Source organism: Salmo salar, chromosome 20 (assembly GCF_965601325.2).
Source record: "Salmo salar chromosome 20, fSalSal1, whole genome shotgun sequence".
NCBI classification, from domain to species: Eukaryota; Metazoa; Chordata; class Actinopteri; order Salmoniformes; family Salmonidae; genus Salmo; species Salmo salar.
In genome coordinates, this window is record NC_138310.1 from 7,838,804 (window position 1) to 7,858,735 (window position 19,932).

General features: G+C 46.9%; 1 protein-coding gene across 1 annotated transcript in view; it reads right to left on the minus strand.

The window, feature by feature from the left end:
* adgrv1 (adhesion G protein-coupled receptor V1) overlaps positions 1-19,932 on the minus strand; it is a 197,173-nt gene that overhangs the window by 128,159 nt on the left and 49,082 nt on the right. The window contains exons 12-34 of the mRNA XM_014160914.3: positions 19,393-19,519; positions 19,008-19,193; positions 18,581-18,761; positions 18,197-18,360; positions 17,913-18,036; positions 17,466-17,726; positions 16,339-16,465; positions 15,746-15,963; positions 13,817-14,551; positions 10,265-10,638; positions 9,217-9,393; positions 8,428-8,608; positions 7,590-7,783; positions 6,929-7,058; positions 6,552-6,632; positions 5,863-6,002; positions 4,856-5,465; positions 4,507-4,722; positions 4,097-4,312; positions 2,078-2,322; positions 1,741-1,922; positions 761-1,581; positions 464-673 (exon numbers count right to left, since the gene is read on the minus strand). Of these exons, the coding sequence (XP_014016389.3) occupies positions 464-673; positions 761-1,581; positions 1,741-1,922; positions 2,078-2,322; positions 4,097-4,312; positions 4,507-4,722; positions 4,856-5,465; positions 5,863-6,002; positions 6,552-6,632; positions 6,929-7,058; positions 7,590-7,783; positions 8,428-8,608; positions 9,217-9,393; positions 10,265-10,638; positions 13,817-14,551; positions 15,746-15,963; positions 16,339-16,465; positions 17,466-17,726; positions 17,913-18,036; positions 18,197-18,360; positions 18,581-18,761; positions 19,008-19,193; positions 19,393-19,519 (5,900 nt within the window). The remainder of the gene's footprint in view (positions 1-463; positions 674-760; positions 1,582-1,740; positions 1,923-2,077; positions 2,323-4,096; positions 4,313-4,506; positions 4,723-4,855; positions 5,466-5,862; positions 6,003-6,551; positions 6,633-6,928; positions 7,059-7,589; positions 7,784-8,427; positions 8,609-9,216; positions 9,394-10,264; positions 10,639-13,816; positions 14,552-15,745; positions 15,964-16,338; positions 16,466-17,465; positions 17,727-17,912; positions 18,037-18,196; positions 18,361-18,580; positions 18,762-19,007; positions 19,194-19,392; positions 19,520-19,932) is intronic.

Genomic DNA, 19,932 nt, shown 5'->3' on the forward strand with positions numbered 1-19,932 from the left:
ATTAGGAAGTGGTGTAAGTATTCGCCACAGATAAGAGTGGAAGGGCTCTGTCATGCATACCCGATGAGCCATGCCTGGAACTATCTACATGTGCCACCTGTTGCAGCATGCTCCTCCCACTATCCCTTGCATTCCTTCATTAATTCATTGGATGTTTCCGAACGCACGGAGAGCGAAGTGATGAGGTTGAGGAATGGTAGCTGTGTTGCCCACTACAAACAGCACGCGTATGAATTTGTGATCACAAAGCCATGATATTCAAAAGAAGTGAAATGCAATGTTCAGCTTACTACAGTTGCTGATGCATTATGACAGGTGTTATTGTCAGGGGAGGCAGGGGTCATTATGTCATTAGTGGCTGCTTGGTAAACTGGCTCGGTGCCGAGCTAAATAATTCACACAGTGATTCAGTTGATGCTTGCTTCATTGAAGCGACGTACAGGGTCCCCTGTACTACACCCACCCTCTCTGGCCATGACAGAGCGTGAGACTGCGTGGAAGCCCACCACCCCCGCCACGTTGTCGTTGGCCAGGATGACGATGGTGACCGTGTCGGAGCTGGGTAGGATCCGGCTGCCTCCCGCCGTCTTCACCAAGCCAACCATCAGGGTCTCGCTGTCCTCTGGCTCCGAGTCATCCACAATCACTATCTCAATGGTCTTCTTCAAATCGCCTTTGGATGGAGAGAACACAATATACTGTATATCAACATAACATTCATATCCAAAAAGCATTATGCAGTACTAGCTTTTAAACCTACCGTCGGCAAAGACAAGTGTTTCCCCCGTCCCGGTGAAGTCAGTGTTGGGTGTAGCCATTCCGCCCACGAACCTCCACTCCACTGTCACCTGTCCTAGGCTGCCCCCCCTCCTCTCTATGACCAGGGGTACTGAGACGCGTGGCTCCTCTCTCACCTCCAGATAGATCCCATCCTCTGTAGCGTTAGGGCTGAGGCTGTAGATGAGAAACACCCCAAAGGCATCCCCGTTCATGCCTATGGTGACCACTGCCTTGTCTGGTTGCCCTATGGAGGGCAGGTTCTTCTCAGCCACGGTCAAGTTGACCAGCTCCACCTTCAGGATGCGGATGGAGAAGCTCTCATCCATCTCTGGGAGTTTGTCCGTCAGAATGGGAACGGTCAGGTTGGCTACACCCGAGCCGTCTTCCAAGATGGCCGCCTGCGCTGTCATGGCGGTGTAGTCACTACCCGCCACGGCCTGCGAGCTGAAGAGAACGGCGGCGGCCGTGGTGTTTTTGGCATAGGTGAGGGTCTGGGCGGACGCGGTGAGCTGGGCAGCCCCGCTGGTCACCCAGGTGCAGGAAGCCATGGGGGATGAGCCCCCAGGGGGAGACAGGGAGAAGGCCTGGCAGGCCTGCTCCCTCAGGCAGACTGCAGCACAGGCAGCCAGGGGGTCTCCCTGAGAGGTGACGTTGACTGGCCTGCGGGGGGCGCCAGAGGGTACTCCTGACACCGGGGGGTTGTAGTACAACAGCAAGTCCTGGCCCTCAGTCTGGGCCATGCTCACTATGTCTATCTCTGAGGTGCTGTACAGGACCTCCACTTGGCTAAAATGACCACCACTGATGCGATGAAGGAGTGGGAGAGAGAGAGAGAGAGAGAGAGAGAGACAGAGAGTTAGTTAAGAATTCTATTTGAATAGTAGCAATATGTCGATTCACTGCAAATTCCAAGGTAAGGAGATGGACAGAAGAGGACAGAACTAAAACTTAAGGACAAACCTTCGACGGACAGTAATGTTGGCCATAAAAATTCCCTCGAGAGGTTCCTGCACACGATACACAGACTGGTCAAAGTAGACCGTCCCATACGGGTTGTCATTGGCAGGGACAGTAATATTGATTGTTTTGTCTATTCCAAGGTTTCCTCCATTAGTGGCACTAGTCAATTCCACCTTGATTATCTGAAAAGCACAGAACGTTTAGAGGAAAAATGACAGACTGTATATTATATTGGCCTCTATATTATATAGTAAATATAATTATACAAATCCTTTCTTTGGCAAAAAAATAAGAACAATGTTATGAAATGAAAGAAAAAAAAATGTGCGTTTCTTACTTCTTCAATTTCCGGCACATCGTCTGCTAGGACCTCGACTTTCAACATCTTAATGGTTTCTCCGGGCGCAAAGACTACCTCTCCTGACACAGGCCGGAGGTCCCCTACTGCTGCTCTGCCGTTGACCGTGGCTCGCCACTGGATAGCCACGGTCCCTATGGTCCCAGCATTACGCACTATGGGCAGTGTCACCTCAAAGGAGTTCGCCCCTGGCTCCTCTATGGTGACAGGAGCAGCCTGAAATACTAGGGAACACAAACAGTACTTTTATGAGGTCTAATGTCATTTGTTGATAAAGGAAACATGCTGGAATCTTCAGTGGGCTCTTTTAGACTAAAATACAGTTTGCTGATGTAGTCAGTACCGTGCATATACTGTAATCTGATTTGAATGAGCAATTGTATATTTTAGCACTATATTTAAGACTAGTATAGGTGTGTGTGTGTGTGTGTGTGTGTGTGTGTGTGTGTGTTTCAAGGTTTCCGTTTTCCATTTGGTGCCGGCAAGGTTTTTATTTACCAGGGCGGACATTTGAGAAATTGACCAGACATCCATTTACACTGGCTGTTCATTTTGGGGTAGCAGATAGCCTAGTGGTTAGAGCGCTGGGCCAGTAACCGAAAGGTCGAATCCCTGAGCTGACAAGGTCAAAATAAGCCGTTCTGCCCCTGAATGGGGCAGTTGACCCACTGTTCCTCGGTAGGCCGTCGTTATAAATAAGAATTTGTTATTAACTGACTTGACTAGTAAAATAAAGGTTAAATTAAAAAATATATATAAAAAATTCCTTAACAGAATAAAAAATGTGCCTTTAAACGTACTAAAATGAAATAGAATGATGTTCTTATACCAACATGACAGGTTATATTGAAAAGCAAAACATTGCCCATTGCGTCTTCATCGCTGCTATAAATAATAAATGAATATAATAAAAAAAATTGAAAAAACATTTAGGCTAGAAGAACCTGTCGCCCAAAGTAATAAAACATAATTTCGAAATATAATATTTGTATAATATAATTTCCGATCAACCTGTCCTATAGGGTATTTTTATGAACATTTTAATGAATACTGTAATTTCCGGACTATTGAGCGCACCTGAATATAAGCCGCACCCACTGAATTTTTTTAAATATATTATTTTGAACATAAATAAGTCGCACATGTCTATAAGCCGCAGGTGCCTACCGGTACATTGAAACAAATTAACTTTACACAGGCTTTAACGAAACATGGCTTGTAACAAAAATAAATAGGCTTTAACGAAACACGGCTTGTAACAAAAAATAAAAAATTAGCAGTAAGCTTTAGTTGTCTTTTTGCACTGAGTCAATTCCTCACGCTGGTGTTTCCAACGTCTTATCATCGACTCATTAAGACCAAGCTCCCGTGCAGCAGCTCTATTTCCTTTTCCAACAGCCAGATCAATCGCCTTCAACTTGAAAGCTGCATCATATGCATTTCTCTGTGTCTTTGCCATGATGAGGGTGACAAAATGACTACCGTAATCAGAATGATGGGAAGTTTGAGAGCGCTCGATTTAATCTAAACAGTAAACAAAAAAGTTGTTTGACCTTAACCCGTTCGGCAATTTCATTGGTCTAATGAAAGCTTCATGCCGCCAAAAAACTGAGCACGTCACAGAATGTGTTTTTTTGGAGAAAAAAAATGTGAAAGCGGGAAAAATCCATATATTAGCCGCGTCATTGTTTAAGCCGCGAGGTTCAAAGCGTGGGAAAAAAGTTGCGGCTTATAGTCCGGAAATTACGGTAAATAACAAAACATGGCTGTCTACGAACACAATAGTTTGCATCTAATTTACTTGCGTTTGCGGCGGACCTCGTCCTGCTCAAAGTGAGCCGCTGCTGTTGGGAAGTCAAAACTGTCCAAATCCTAAGAGCAGCTTGCGATGCGCATCAGCCTCAAATCTTCGTCAAAGTTTTTCCCCAGAAAATTTGTCCGGCAAAATTATCGGCAAATGTGAGTGCATTTCTGTGTGTGAGAGAGACGTGAGCTAACCGAAGGCCCCAAAGGGGTCATCAGAGGGCAGGATGGTTATGATGGTGCGAGTGAGCGCCCCCAGGCGAGCGCCCCCTGTGGTCACGTTGAGCAGCTCGATGCGGAAGGTTTCCTCCAGCTCAGGAATCACATCGTTGATGATGTAGATGGGAACAGGCTTACTGGTCTCCCCCTCCAGAAGAACCACGTCAGTGGATGCTACGCTGTAGTCGTCACCTGTGTTGACACACACATTGTTAGAAACACACATTATTACACATTGTTACACACATACGCACACATTATTACAAACATGCGCACGCACACACACACACACACACACACACACACACACACACCCACACACACACACTGTACATGCTTAGCAACATAACAAAACACTATTGAGATAAAATGTAGACCAGACTTACCAACTCTGGCAGTCATTGGTACGGCCCTGAACTTCACGGACACGTCAGCAAAAATTCCCCCGGTGCGTGTCACATTGATGATGGGTCCGACATAGTACTCAGCTACACTGACCGCCGGGGCAGACAGCTGCAGGAACCCAAAGGCGTCATCACTCGCCTCCACTATCACCTGGGCCACGATCTCAGCCTTCGGACCAAGACGAGGAGACCGGGCTACTAGGAAAGATAGAAACATGGAAAAGCGGATGGTTTGACAAACATCTCATATTCCAGCTACAAATGTTGACCATGTGACGACTATAGGCCCAGAGATTCATAGTCGGGACGTGGACATGTGGCATTGACTTACTTAGTCTCTCCTGCTCTCCTTCTATGAGATTGACACTGATCAACTCCACGAACACAGACTCGTCCCTCTCAGGGTCATCGTCATCCAGCACTCGAAGGGTTACGTTAGCCTCACTCTGATTGGCCGTGAACACCACCGACTTCAGGAGGGGGACGAAGTCGTTCCCCTCACTGGCCCTGCCCACACCCGGGGTCATGAAGGGGGCGGTGTCAGCCTCACTCAGGGTTCCGTACGTCACGCGTACCTTTCCCATCAGCCCCCTCTGCCTGTGGATGGTGAGGATCACCAGGGTGTGGCCCTCGGACAGGCGCACTGGCCTGCTGCTGTCTGAGAACACAAACACTCCGTAGGGGTCGTCACTGGCCAGCACTGTCACAGTGGCCTCAGTCCTCACAGCCAGACGCCCATGGGAGACGTTGACCAGGGACACGCCGAAGCTCTTGTCCAGCTCCGGCACCTCGTCCTGGGCCACCTGTAGCTCAATTTCCCCCCAGGTCTGGCCCACGTGGAAGGTGATGTTCCCGGCCCTGCTGATGAGGTCTTCCTTAGAGCTGTCCTCAGCCTCCCAGAATACAGTCACGTTGGATAGGGCACCAGATGACCGCACCACCTGATACGGGTAAAGAGGGAGTTTACAACCTAATGTCAGGGGAACACACATACACAGACAGACAGACAGACAGACAGACAGACAGACAGACAGACAGACAGACAGACAGACAGACAGACAGACAGACAGACAGACAGACAGACAGACAGACAGACAGACAGACAGACACGCACTGGCATAGAAACAGACACACACATGCAGACAGACACACACACACGCACAGACAGACACACACATAGACACACACACACACATAGACACACACACACACACACACACACACACACACACACACACACACACACACACACACACACACACACACACACACACACACACACACACACACACACACACACACACACACACACACACACACACACACACACACAATGACCTGCAGGAGCACAGTGCTGCGTCCCTCCTCAGGCTCGGTGCCGTTGACAGACAGTGAGTCCTGGCTGAACTGGAACAGTCCGTGTGCGTCATCAGAGGCCGCGATGGTCACGGTGATGTGGGAGGCGACTCCCAGGCTGGCTATATAGAAAAACCGTCACACAACTGTAAAGGCTGCCCTTATTTACATACTTACAATTTGTTCAAATGAGTCATCGAGAGTTTTTCCTAGTGTGCAATTTAAAACGAAATTCCAGTTGAATTCCATTGATCCACTTGAAATAATAGCACTGAACACAGCAGTGCATTGTGGGTTTTTAATCAGGTGGAGGGTGGACCCCGACAGAGAAACAATGAGCCTGGGGGGTCTGTGACATTTCTGGTCACCACTTACCACTGTTGCCCTCCACTCAATATAATGCCTATTTGCTTTTCCCACACCAATCTCCCTGGTCACTGCTCACTGGCCCCATTGCAATGTAAATACCATACACACAAATATACAGGCATGCAAACACACACACACACACACACACACACACACACACACACACACACACACACACACACACACCACACACACACACACACACACACACACACACACACACACACACACACACACACACTTAGGGGAAAAGGTGGAGTCTAAAAAGATGGGAGGGGCGGTGGAGGGGAAGGTGATCTTACCACGGTGGTGAGAGGACGGGAGGAAAAACTCAGTGTCACTTTCTCCACTGCCACTGCCTTCACTCCGAAGGAACTGATTCACTTTGAGATCGCACAGGATCACACCAGAGGAGTGGGAATCATAGGGGAGCACAGCACACCAGACCACACAGGAGGAGCACACAGGAGGAGCACACAGGAGGAGCACACAAGGACACAGGCAAAGGGTCAGTTAGAACAGGATCTCAGGGATGGGAAATACTGAAGGATGTGACTACAGGATAGGAAGGTGAACTCTAACAAGTATCTGAAGTAAGAGAAGAGGAGGTAAAAAAGATCATCACCAATTGGCCGATCAATCAACGAATCAATCAACCAATGGTAGTTGTTTGTCTTACCTCCTCCACCAGGGTTGTAGAGTTCCACTCTGAACACTTTGTCCAGCTCTGGCACGGGGTTGTCTATGACCGTCACACTAATGTACTTGAAGCGTTCTCCTGGCAGGAAGTCTAGCACGCCATCTGAGTCCTGTTTGGGCCATGGAACAGGTACAGACAGATCAGGTAGGGAACAAGAGGCTAGCTTGGGTAGTTAGCATAAGCTCACTATCATTAGCTGTGTTTACACAGGCAACCCAATTCTGATATTTTTCCACTCGTAGATTTTTTTTCAGATCAGCTTTTTTTTCCAATAATTGGGCGAAAGGTCAGAATTGGGCCGCCTGTGTAGACGCAGCCAAACAGCTATCCAAGGAGTGAGTCTAGTGACTCAAACACACTGCAATTGTCATCCATTATCATTTGGGCTTTTATGTACAGGTATGTCTTATTATTGTCTTCATCATTTCAAAATAAAAGCGCAACAGATAGCCAAGTATGAGGATTAAATAGGTAATGATTATGGGTGTATTCCTTATTAAACATACATAAGTAAATCACGCTTTATAAAGCATTGGTTTCTAAGGGTGATTTGTGTGAGAATACACAGATCTCCAGTAACCATCCATCCCGGTGTCTGCCTGGGACCCTGGTCTACGGGATAAGGAAGGCTGGAAATGACCTCATAGTCCTCGGGGCTGACTGCGGTGAACGGTGAGGTCCTGTAGGCGACCATGACTTTTCCCAACAGGCCTTGGGCCCTGGCCACTAGCAGGCGGACCTCTCCGTCCTCCTCATTGACCGTGACATGGGCAGGCTCTGTTGCCGGGCGGATCATCCCCTCAGCTGGCAGGCTGGACTGGAACTGGATCAGACCTGGGAGAGAGAGGGGGGGGGGGTACCAGTACTCACAACAGCTGCTCATCTAGCCTCATAGAACAATACGCTTGTCAGAGATTATGAGAGAGAGAGAGAGAGAGAGAGAGAGAGAGAGAGAGAGAGAGAGAGAGAGAGAGAGAGAGGGGCTCAATGCACTAAATATTCACCATACATTCACATGGGAACATCCTTAACTTTGAGTGATCATTTGTTTTTGCTCCATTGTGTCTGTGATGACACATGTACAGTATAACAGTCAGTTATTAACTCACACCAATAGCAGTCTGTTACATTGTTTTCAAGTTATGCCACAAGCTGAACCTTTCAAGTAGGTTGTAAGCAGGGCTGACTGAAGTTCATTTATGTATCTCTTAAAAGGTATCAGATGAACTCGTGGATTCCATTTTTATGTCTCTGCGTCCAGTATGAAGGAAGTTAGAGGGAGTTTCACGAGCCAATTCTAAATAGCTTAGCACAAAGACTGGAAAGTACAGCTGGCACTAAACTATCCCTTTAACTATGTGGCTGTACAGATTGTTTCAGTTCTTGATTAGTGCAACTAAGGGTGGAAACTGGGAAGATGGGTATCCGTTTGAGGTTCTAGTAGGGTGGCACAGTGATGTGTGTATGCCTCTCTGTACCATAGGGATGGTCACTGGCTGTGATGGTGACAGTGGTGGCTGAGTTGTCAGGGTCAATGCTGGCCCCACTGGTGGGGGTAGAGCCTGGTTTCCCGTCACCTGACTCGGCTGACACCAGGGTGACCTGGAAGGACTCAGCGAACTCAGGGGTGTCATCATCCAGCACCAGCAGGTTCAGGACCTGGGAGTCGCAGGGAGATGATGTCATAACACATGAGAGTGAAGATTTTAATCTAAAATCAGTCCTAGCGTAGGTATCCATAATGTGTTTTCAGGCGTTGATCTCTGTAGTGAGATTTTAGACTAAGCCTAATCATTAGCAGGCACCTGTTACTACGACAACATTTTCCTTTTAGCCACTAGGTGGGGCTAGAAGTCAACAACACCACTGAATGGATGAAAATAGTTTTCTGGGATTCAATATGGCCAGAAATGTAGATGCATGGTAAAATATTTATATTGACTGGTTTGTAACTTTCCTATAGTCTGAACTTCTTGCAGTTGCATTTATATGCAATGTGTGTGTGTGTGTGTGTATGTTCTCGTATATGTATAGGGTTGCTCTACAGGTGTACCATTGGGGTTTCCCTAGCTCATGAACGATTGAGGAGCGCGGGGTAGTTTTCCCAGGCTGTATGTATGTATGTATGTATGTATGTGTGTGTGTGTGTGTGTGTGTGTGTGTGTGTGTGTGTGTGTGTGTGTGGTGTGTGTGTGTGTGTGTGTGTGTGTGTGTGTGTGTGTGTGTGTGTGTGTGTGTGTGTGTGCACTCTGGGTGTTCCCCCTCACCTCAGAGCGCTGACCGGGCAGGAAGAGCACAGAGCCGCTGGCGTTAGCAAAGTCCTGTTTGGCCTGAGCCTGGCTGTCTGAGTCCAGCTGAGTGACAGTGTAGTTGACATAGACGTGGTCCAGAGCCCCACGCATCCGTTCAATAACACAGGAGATGGTGGAGCCTTCCTCTGTCGTCTGGCCATAGAGAAAAGAGATGATGGTTATTAATGATGCTCCCTGAACTAAGACATTTTAAAACATAATGTCACATTACACTTGTCAAAATTGCACACAACCTTTTATTTGATCACAAACTTGGTATAATAACGGAAAGAAAATCATTTTGGACATTTTCAAGTTTTCCACAGCAAGATACGGGTAGTTCATTACCAATTCAAGACAGACAACCACACATTCCAAAAATGAACATTTGGGTTTGAGAAATACTTTTATGGACAACCCTCCTCTAATTCCTGCACAGTCAAGATGTGATTTGCAGAGAGTCCACCCGATAGCCCCGCATGCCTCTGAGTCCCTTTGTCCCCTTGCAGCGTTAGAGGGACCCTAGTTCTGATGGAATGGCATCCCCTGGTGTACCACCTATTGTGCTACTGGGACTCTAGTTCCATAGGAATGCCCTTGGCTGCTCTGCCATCTGTCGCTCTACCTGAGCGGAGCCATGAGACACCCTTGTCCAATCTCCCTAAAGGGCAGAGCGCACACTTTCACCCAGGCGTAAACACTGGTTAAATATGCAGAAGGATATGCACTCACTAATGACTGCCTTCAATTACATGTCTTTCTCGGTAACAAAATATCCATATTCTCAGGAGATATGCTGGATCAAAGCCAGTTAAAGAATGTGTGAATAATGTGCTGTGTGGTCTTCATTCTACTCTGTGTTTTACATCACTGTTGCTGATGTGTCTGTTAAACTCAGGGACCGCCAGAGTTGGTAAATACGGTCTGTACATTTCATCTCAATAGTGTCAATAGCGTCTCATTTATACTGTAAATCATTTACAGCGTGTGTGCGAGTGCTTTCGTGGGAGTGCGAGTGTCTTACGTCTGGTATGCAGGTGCCGGTGAAGCCAAAGAAGCCGTTGGCGTTGTCGCTCTTCATCACCCGCAGGGTGGCGGTGGGGCGGGGGAGGGGGAGACGCGCTCCCCCATGGGCCGCCACCAGCTGCAGGTAGAACAGCTCCTCCCCTTCCTCCTCCTTGTCGTCCCGCACCTCCACCACAAAGGCCTTCTGCCTCTCGCCCTGCCAGTACTGCAGGTAGCCAGAGATGTTCCTCAGGTCCGTCTTGGCGGGCTGCGCGTGGAGCTCGTGGATCTCCGAGTGGTTCAGTCTGCTGTGGTAGAGACGCAGGTCCTGCAGGAGGCCCGTGTAGCGCTGTTCTCCGTAGGGGTCCGAGCCGATCCTCACCGGAGCTGAACCTGCAACACAAACACAGGAGGCAGAATACACTCAGAAAAACATCAAGCAGCGGGTGGTCATGCTGCTGTCAAAAAAAGCTAAGCTTTTTGTATACGGAGAAGCTGACAAGCCTGTATTGAACAGCGTATCCGTTCCAGAATGGTTTCATGCTACAATGCTGACTTAAAAAGGTGTAGGCCTATGTACTCCAAAGCCAAATCTGTCTTCGTCTCTAACCCTAACCCTGTGGAAAAAAAGTGGGTACAGCGCATCATCATTAGGCCTATCTCTGCAGTGCAAATTATTAAACCATTAACTAGTTCAGAGGTCATTCCCTATGATGACCCACCTTACTGAGGGCTTGACCAGTACCCAGCAGAACACTGGACAAATTGAGAAAACCTGCGATGGTGACCCCTGACAAAGCCATCAGACAAAGCAATAAAACACCGGTTGAGTTGACAAGGTCGGACGTGTCTGACGTTGGCATTTATATCCCTTCGATTGAAGTTAACCATAGAAGAGCTATCAACACAGATAGCCCCGTTATGTCTTCAGTTATTGAGGGGGGAAAAGAAAACTGCCGTCGGCTTTCTTCTGCCTGTAACAATGTCCACCAGTGTGGCGGCTATGCGCTCGTTCAAGCATTGCAGAATCTCTGTAAGTCTGAACAAAGGGAGAGGGGTTGGGTGGAATGCATGGTTTTAAATAGATCCTCCCTGACCAGATGTGGGCCACAAGAGTGAGGAGAGGATCAGGGTCCCACAGTGGTCACTCACAGACGACCGGTGACTTCAGATTGATGGGGAAGCCTCTGTCTGCTGAGAGTGAGACGCCTCACGGGAAACAGGCTCAGACAGGCTAGACTTCAATGAAGTCACTGTAGTCTGAAAGTGTAAATTATACAATAACACAATTGTAAGTATTATGACTTTTGCCTTTAAAGCTAGAATCTTTAAAGATGTCCTGCAGCGATTTTGAATGTTTCCTGTTGAAAACGATATCCCAAATATAGCGTATGTTTTGAGCAACATATATATATATATAAACCTTGAAATAGCACATATGGAATCATGTAGTAACCAAAAAAGTGTTAAACGAATTAAAATGTATTTTATATTTGAGATTGTTCAAAGTAGCCACCCCTTTGCCTTGATGACAGCTTTGCACACTCTTGGCATTCTCTCAACCAGCTTCGTGAGGAATTAATTTTCCAAAAGTCTTGAAGGAGTTCCCACATATGCTGAGCACTTGTTGGCTGCTTTTCCTTCACTCTGCGGTCCAACTCATCCCAAACTATTTCAATTGTGTTGAGGTCGGGTGATTGTGGAGACCAGGTCATCTGATATAGCACTTCATCATTCTCCTTCTTGGTCAAATATTCCTTACTTAGCCTGGAGGTCTGTTTTGGGTCATTGTCCTGTTGAAAAACAAATGATAGTCCCACTAAGCGCAAAACAGATGGGATGGCGTATCGCTGCAGAATGCTGTGATAGCCATCCTGGTTAAGTGTCCCTTGAATTCTAAATAAATCACAAGTCTCTTCTTCTTATTGGTGAAGGCCTGATTCACGCAGTCTCCTCTGAACAGTTGATGTTGAGGTGTGTCTGTTACTTGAACTCTGTGCGGCAATCTGAGGTGCAGTTAACTCTAATGAACATATCCTCTGCAGCAGAGGTAACTCTGGGTCTTACTTTCATGTGGCGGTCCTCATGAGAGCCAGTTTCATCATAGCGCTTGATGGTTTTGCGACTGCACTTGAAGAAACTTTCAATGTTCTTGACATTTTCCGCATTGACTGACCTTCATGTCTTAAAGTAATGATAGACTGTCATTTCTCTTTGCTTATTTGAGCTGTTCTTGCCATAATATGGACTTGGTCTTTGTTGCCTCTTCACTGTTGATGTTGAGACTGGTGTTTTGCAGGTACCATTTAATGAAGCTGCCAGTTGAGGACTTGTGAGGCGTCTGTTTCTCAAAATGGACACTCTAATGTACTTGTCCTCTTGCTCAGTTGTGCACTGGGGCCTCCCACTCCTCTTTCTATTCTGGTTAGAGCCAGTTTACGTTGTTCTGTGAAGGGAGTAGTACACAGCGTTGTACGAGATCTTCAGTTTCTTGGCAATTTCTCGCATGGAATAGCCTTCATTTCTCAGAACAAGAAACTGAAACTGACAAGTTTCAGAAGAAAGTTCTTTGCTTCTGGCCACTTCGAGCCTGTAATTGAACCCACAAATATTGATTCTCCAGATACTCAACTAGCCTAAAGAAGGCCAGTTTTATTGCTTCTTTAATCAGTACAACAGTTTTCAGCTGTGCTAACATAACTGCAAAAGGGTTTTCTAATGATCGCCTATGTAGATATTCCATTTAAAAAATCTGCCGTTTCCAGCTACAACAGTAATTTACAACATTAACACTATCTACACTGTATTTCTGATCAATTTGATGTTATTTTAATGGACAAAAAAAATGTGCTTTCATTTATTTCAAAAACAAGGACATTTGTAAGTGACCCCACACTTTTGAACGGTAGTATATATATGTTTTTACACAACTGCAAACTTCAAGGAGTATGGCACTCAAGGAGTTGGTCTTATGGTCAAATGTGACGTCATCATCCTCCCCCCTTGCTTTTAGAATAATAGATGAGCAACAGAGAACAAAAGTGGAAAGCCCCCCCTCCCCCCCCCCCCCCCCACCCACTTGTGCCATATCATGACATACTGTACCAGGACCACCTATTGAGATGTGCATTTTGTTAAGTATATCCGGTGTTAAATGAGGTTATAAGGAGTCTGGAGGAGGACTTTAATTGAAACAATAGCAAAGCAGCCACCCAGCCTGTGTTTTGGTAAAAAGCTGAGGTATAGGCCTGGAGAAATATAACCACTCTTAATTTCAAAGACAGAGCTATGGACCGACCATCCATGGTATCAAAATGATAGTTTTAACCATGTTTCGAGGCTATACAGTGTTTGTTTACATTTCCATTGTTTACAAACACTGGCAGCAAAACAAACTTGTATTTTGGGTTCTGATGGGGTATGACAGTTGAAATAAACTCGCGAGGCATTTGTAATATATATTCTTCCTGAATGAATGGGTATGTATCATTCATTTCTAAGTCCCAAAATAGATGTACAGTTGCAACTAAGGATTCCAGCTTCAAGAGTTAATGAAATTATTGGGACTCACCGTCAGTGATGGCCTCTCCTTTGAGACTCTTAATCCCTCTGGGCATAAGGTTGCCATTCAGGAAGAACTCAATAATCCCATCATCCACCGTGATCAGCACATGGAGCCACACATTGTCCTCCACAAACCTCTCTGCCGTGGCCCGGGCCACCAGGGTGTTGTTGGCCCCCAAGGCTGTGTAGTACAGCATCACACTCACATGGGACTCGTTGGTCTGGACCTTCACCCCATAGTACAGCGTCCCGTTCCTGTTGCCCTTGGACACGATGAAGCCGTTGGTGTCCGGCCTGGAAACCAGCCAGGCTGAGAAGGTGAAGTTAGCAAGACTGTCAGGCCCTTCCTCTGGGCTGATGGTGCCGTAGGCCCCCTGTAGGCCCGAGAAGAACCAGGTGTCGGTGCCTGAGTGGTGCCTCCTGGAGTGGGGCCTGAGCTCCACCTCCTTTGGGAAGGAGGCGCTGAGGAGGAGGTCCTGCATGGGAGGGAGGCCGAGAGGGAAACGGACAGATACAATCTCCCAGGCAACCCGCACCTCCCCGAAGGTGCCCTGCTGCCGCAGGATGGTGAAGGAAGTGACATCAGACATGTCTTCTTCTGACAGGATGTCCTCAGCCACTTCCTGGTCCAGGTTGTCGACGGCGATGGCAAACACTCCAAAAGGGTCATCGTTAAAGGGGATCAGGACAGAGGCGTTGAGGGATGTATTAGCCAATCGGCCACCCTCTCCGGGGTAACCACCTATGGAATATCACCGGACAGAAAATGGTTAATGCTTGGTATCAACAACATTTGTAACGTGACACAGAGTACTTTAGGAATAACCCATAACACCCCACTTCAACTGAGAGAACATAGGTAGCTTTAAAGCTCAGATGTTGATGTTCTAGTCAAGAACATACTAAATCAAATCAAATTAGATCAAAGTTTATTGGTTGCATACAAAGTTTAGCAGATGTTATAGCTGGTGCAGTGAAATGCTTATGTTACTAGCTAAAAATGTCAAACAAATACACAAATAATAATCAAAAACAAGAAATCATTCATGTCCGGATGAATCCAGTTAACAACTCAAATAATACTGTATCAGTAATCCAAATGCAATCTATGCGTATACACACCAGTAAGATAGAGTGCCTTCGGAAAGTATTCAGACCCCTTGACTTTTTCCACATTTTGTTACTTCATAGCCTTATTCTAACACCCAGGCCGTGTACACTGAGTGTATAAAACATTAAGGACACCTTCCTAATATTGAGTTGCACCCCCCCCCGTTCCAAGGGGATTCTGGCCCATGTTGACTCCAAGGCTTCCCACAGTTGTGTCAACTTGGCCGGATGTAATTTGGATGGTGGACCATTCTTGATAAATACACGGCAAACTGCAGTATTGCAGCTGGCACCGACAACCATAACCGTTCAAAGGCAATTACATTTTTTGTCTTGACCATTCAACTTCTGAATGGCACACATACACATTCCATGTCTCGATTGTCTCATGACATAAAAATCCTTCTTTAAGCTGTCTCAACCCCTTCATCTACACTGATTGAAGTGGATTTAACAAGTGACATCAATAAGAGATCATAGCTTTCACCTGGATTCACCTGGATTCACCTGGTCAATCTATGTCATGGAAAGAGCAGGTGTCCTTAATGTTTTGTAAACTCAGTGTTTATGGACAATATAACAAAAATGAAATGTACAGTAGTAGATATATTAGAATGAGCTATATGAAGAATACAGTATATGAATACACAGTGTGAAAGACAGTATAAAAGAAATGGTCCAGTGTCTACTGTCTCTATATACATGGGACAGCAGCGTTGGCTGTGCGCGTGTTGTGTGTGAGTGAGTCTGTTACTTACTACAGGAGTACTACTAGTTCAGTAGGTCACCTGGCGGATATCTGCCTCACACTCCCACTTCCCCTTACCTGAGATGCTGATGAGCCTGAGGACGTAGAACTCGTTAAACTCAGGGAGTTTGTCTGAGATGGCCTGCAGGACGATGGGCTTGGTCTCCTCTCCCGTGGTGAAGGTGATGGAGCCAGAGGTGTTGGTGAACTCCTGACCAGGCTCCAGGGCTGTGTCATTGGCATAAAGGCGCCAGAACACCGTCACGTTGCCAAAGTGGCCCCTGGCCCTGATAACACTAGGAGACAAAAGGACTGTATGTGGGACTGAGGAAGAACTCGCAAGGATACAACTCAGGTCCTTAGAGGCTTGAATGTATGCTGGTTCCTGTGTTTTCCTTCTAAACAGGAAGTGATTAAGACCTGAAAATCAATTGTGAGCACTTCCTTAGCAACCAATGACATTAGTGGACCAACGAAGTGCCAGGGAGAAGAGTGCCAGCAGACATTACGGCCCCCGAAGTCCTGAACTGTCCCACACAGGATTAAATTATACCAACAGATGGTAGAATAATCAACTCAATAGGTTTGTTAAGAGCTGCTAATCTATTCCAGAGGCTGGGTAAGCATGCAGGAAAGGTGTATGGTGTATTAAGGCTAGAGTTGGTCCTTACTAGAAGTTGTTGGTCTTGCCCTCTTCTACAGACCTCTCTGTGGATTCCAGGGAGAATATTCCGTTGGCCTCATCATTGGCCTCAATCACCACTGTCGCTGTGTCCGCACCATACACAACAGCGTCACCTGTCCCCCACACACACACACACACACACACACACACACACACACACACACACACACACACACACACACACACACACACACACACACCACACAAGAAAACATGTAATGTCCTTCAAGTCAGTAAAATGTTCTTGTTTGAACTTAACATCTTGCTTGGCTTAAATAAAACGCAGCATGTGCGTGTGCTTTTACAGGAGAAACAGAGAGAGAGAGAGAGAGAGAGAGAGACAGATGAGGTTGCTTGATAATACCCACATAGTATTGTCATGCTAAATATCATCACAAAAAGGAGACTGTTCTCATTACCATAGCACACAGTAACCACGGCAACCCAGCGGAGAGGGTCAGGGTTCTACATGCAGATGTCCGCCACGAAAATAATATAAGAGCCCTCTCTCGTTAACTAAGGCTTGGAGAGGAGCAGAGTGGGTTAACCCTTATTTTCACTCCAAGTAGTCCATGCACATACAGCCAGGCCAGGCAGCGGAGTGGAGTAGTGGACTGGGCTGGCGGGCTTTGTGCTGCAGCCTGCAGAGTGAGTCTGAGTTTGGTAATTAAGTTCCCCCACAGGCCCACCCGCTTTCATCCCTGTCTGTGTCACACAATACCGGGATTAGGAGGGCTTTTCAGGGTCACCAGTGTCAATGCTAATCAACCCAGTTACTCACCAATGTACAGAAACAGCTGTCAAAGAGACTGGAGATACAGCTACTGAACGAGGAAAAACAGTCAACATAACGAGGATGATTGTTTCCTACTACAGTTGTCTCTAAAATGACTTGCCCAATATCTCTTTGTGCTATTGTACTGAGAGAATGAATTCGATTGGACAACCTTCCATACTACACAATGTGAGTAAGGCCAGGAGTTTTTCCTGACCACGTGACCTGACCAGGAACCTAGCCATTGTTTAAAACTAGAGCTTAGAGTTTTTCCTGTTCAGGTCACGAGAAGTATCTTGTTCGTTTGAACGCACAGAGAACGTGGCAGCCTTACACACCTGTAGTGTTGTAGAGGAGGATGTAGAAGGGTTCGTCAGTCTCAGGTGTGTCGTCCTCCTCCACAGCAACAGAGATGTTCTTCGACCATTCTCCCACACCAAACACGAGCACTGTGTCGTTACTCAGTGGGGCCAAGTCACCCAGTGACGTCCCGCCGTAGTCCACACGATACATCACCGTGGCAACAAAGTCAGCCGGACCAGCCCTCAAAACAGTGAAGTTGGCCACACCCCCCTCCCGAATCCTGACAACCACAGGCTCTGGAGGACAGAGAGACAGAGTATTACGTCATCCTACGTCAACTGACATAACCACCATGCCGCGTGACAATAAACACTAGGTCACTTGATATAGCCACTCTACGTCTGCTAACACGCTGCAGCGCTTGAAAAAAACTCCCAATGCTTTACATAAAGTGCTAGGGAGCAAATCAAAGATATCCTTACCTGCAAAGTAAATCGGGTCATCGTTTTTGTTTATCTGCAAGCTTGCGTTGAGTATGTTCCCAAGTCTTGCTCCCCCTGTCACATTCAGGAGCGTGATGGTGAAATTCTCCATGTCCTCTGGGAGCTTATGTTGGAAACAAGATATTGTCGGGCAAAGATGAAGTATTGCGTAGAAAAGATAACAGATACCATACAAACCATGACATTTTTATTGACATAGATGTTATACACATTATGTAAAGGAGCCCTGGTCAAATACTGTAGCGTTTGAGAGATGGCTTTACCTCATCAGGTACAGAGAAGAGGGTGAGGTTTTTCACATACTCCCCCTCAGCAAACACAACGTATCCCTGTACGGGGCTGACGTCAGCAGACATGTGGGGCTCTAGGACCCAGGACACAGACACCTCCCCAAAGCGACCCCTGTTCCTCACCACAGGATAGGCCACTGCCAAGGAGACCCACAACAGAACACAATATTTACAATATAATACACTCAATCCTATTAGTTTCTGTATCATCTCTCTACTGAATCTCGTCTTCTAAAGAATTAAAAAGACTTAAAATATGATCACGAATGTTTTCCTGTTATTTTACTTTCTTCATACTATATTGTCTTAAAGTACTGTCTAGTTTTTAGACACTGTTCCTCCACTGCTCCATTGTACCTGAGTGTGACTCTGAGCCTTTGCTCTCGTTGATGGCCTCTGCCAATCCAGACCGGCCGAACTCTATGACCCCGGAGGGGTCATCATTCTTCCGCACCGTGATGTTGACCTCTCGGTGGTTGCCAAGGCGACTGGGTGGAGTGCTATAGCTGCTGAGTACCATCGAGAACATCTCATCCAGCTACACACAGACACACACACACACACACATGGGCACATCAACAGAACTGTCACACTGTAATCTGTGCACTGTGTTCTACAGGCGAACACATGTACAACTATCAAAACCAGCAAACTGATTTTGAACTTCAAAGGCATTTGAAACTGGAAACAGTAGGACCGGCGACACCCTCACAGTTAGGAGGGAGTGTCCAAGCCATACATACATGATGTCATAAAGGGGGGACGGACAGTCGTGTAGCTGTACCTCAGGGACCCCGTCAGGCCGTGCCACCAGTGCCACCAGCACCTCCCTCTCCCCGGGATTAAACTCCAGGATGCCCGTGGCGCCGTAGAACTCGGCGTTGCCCGAGGGCATAAGGACATACCGCACCAGCTGTTTGAGCAGCTGCCCCTGGACCCTGATGACACGTAGCTCCACCACCTCACCTTCCTATAAAGAAAAGGTCACAGGGCAAACCAGGACAAACTAGGGGTCAGAAGCGTTGCTGTTGTTGATGTAGGTAATCCATCGAGAACACTTGGTAGTTTGCGAAAATGACCCGGTGGGTCAAGATGCTATTCAACACGCATCAGTCGATGAAACAGATGAGCATCAACAGTCATGAGGCCTGTCTGTGTGCCAGACGTACGTTGATATACCAGGGTCCTCTGGAGAAGGGGGAGAACTCAAAGACTCCACCTGGGTCGTCGTTCTCCACAATGACAATCTCTCGACTGGTGAAGCCAGGCTTCAGGATCTGGTTCTCAACGTTAACCCTGCAACACAGAGGGGAACTCAGCGGCTAGACCAAAAAGGAACTCACAAGCCTTCATCTCAGTGGGAATGTGGGTTGTGGGGGAATTTTAAAACAGCCAGCATGTACTGCTTGTAAAACAACAAGGAGATGCACTTCAAAGCTTACCACAGAAATCAAGTATTTTCATCAACTTACCCTTCATTTAAAAACACTGAATGAGTAAATTCCTTGTATTGGCTCATGTTCAGTATTGACCAGAGGCCTGTTGTTTGAGCTGCTCTGATTAACCGTGTCACTCAGTGGCCCCTGAGCCTCTCTCTCTCACAGCAGGGGGGGGGCCTGTGTGTTCTGTCAGCCTGGCCCCTGATGAGCAGGGTGTGTGTGTGTGTGTGTGTGTGTGTGTGTGTGTGTGTGTGTGTGTGTGTGTGTGTG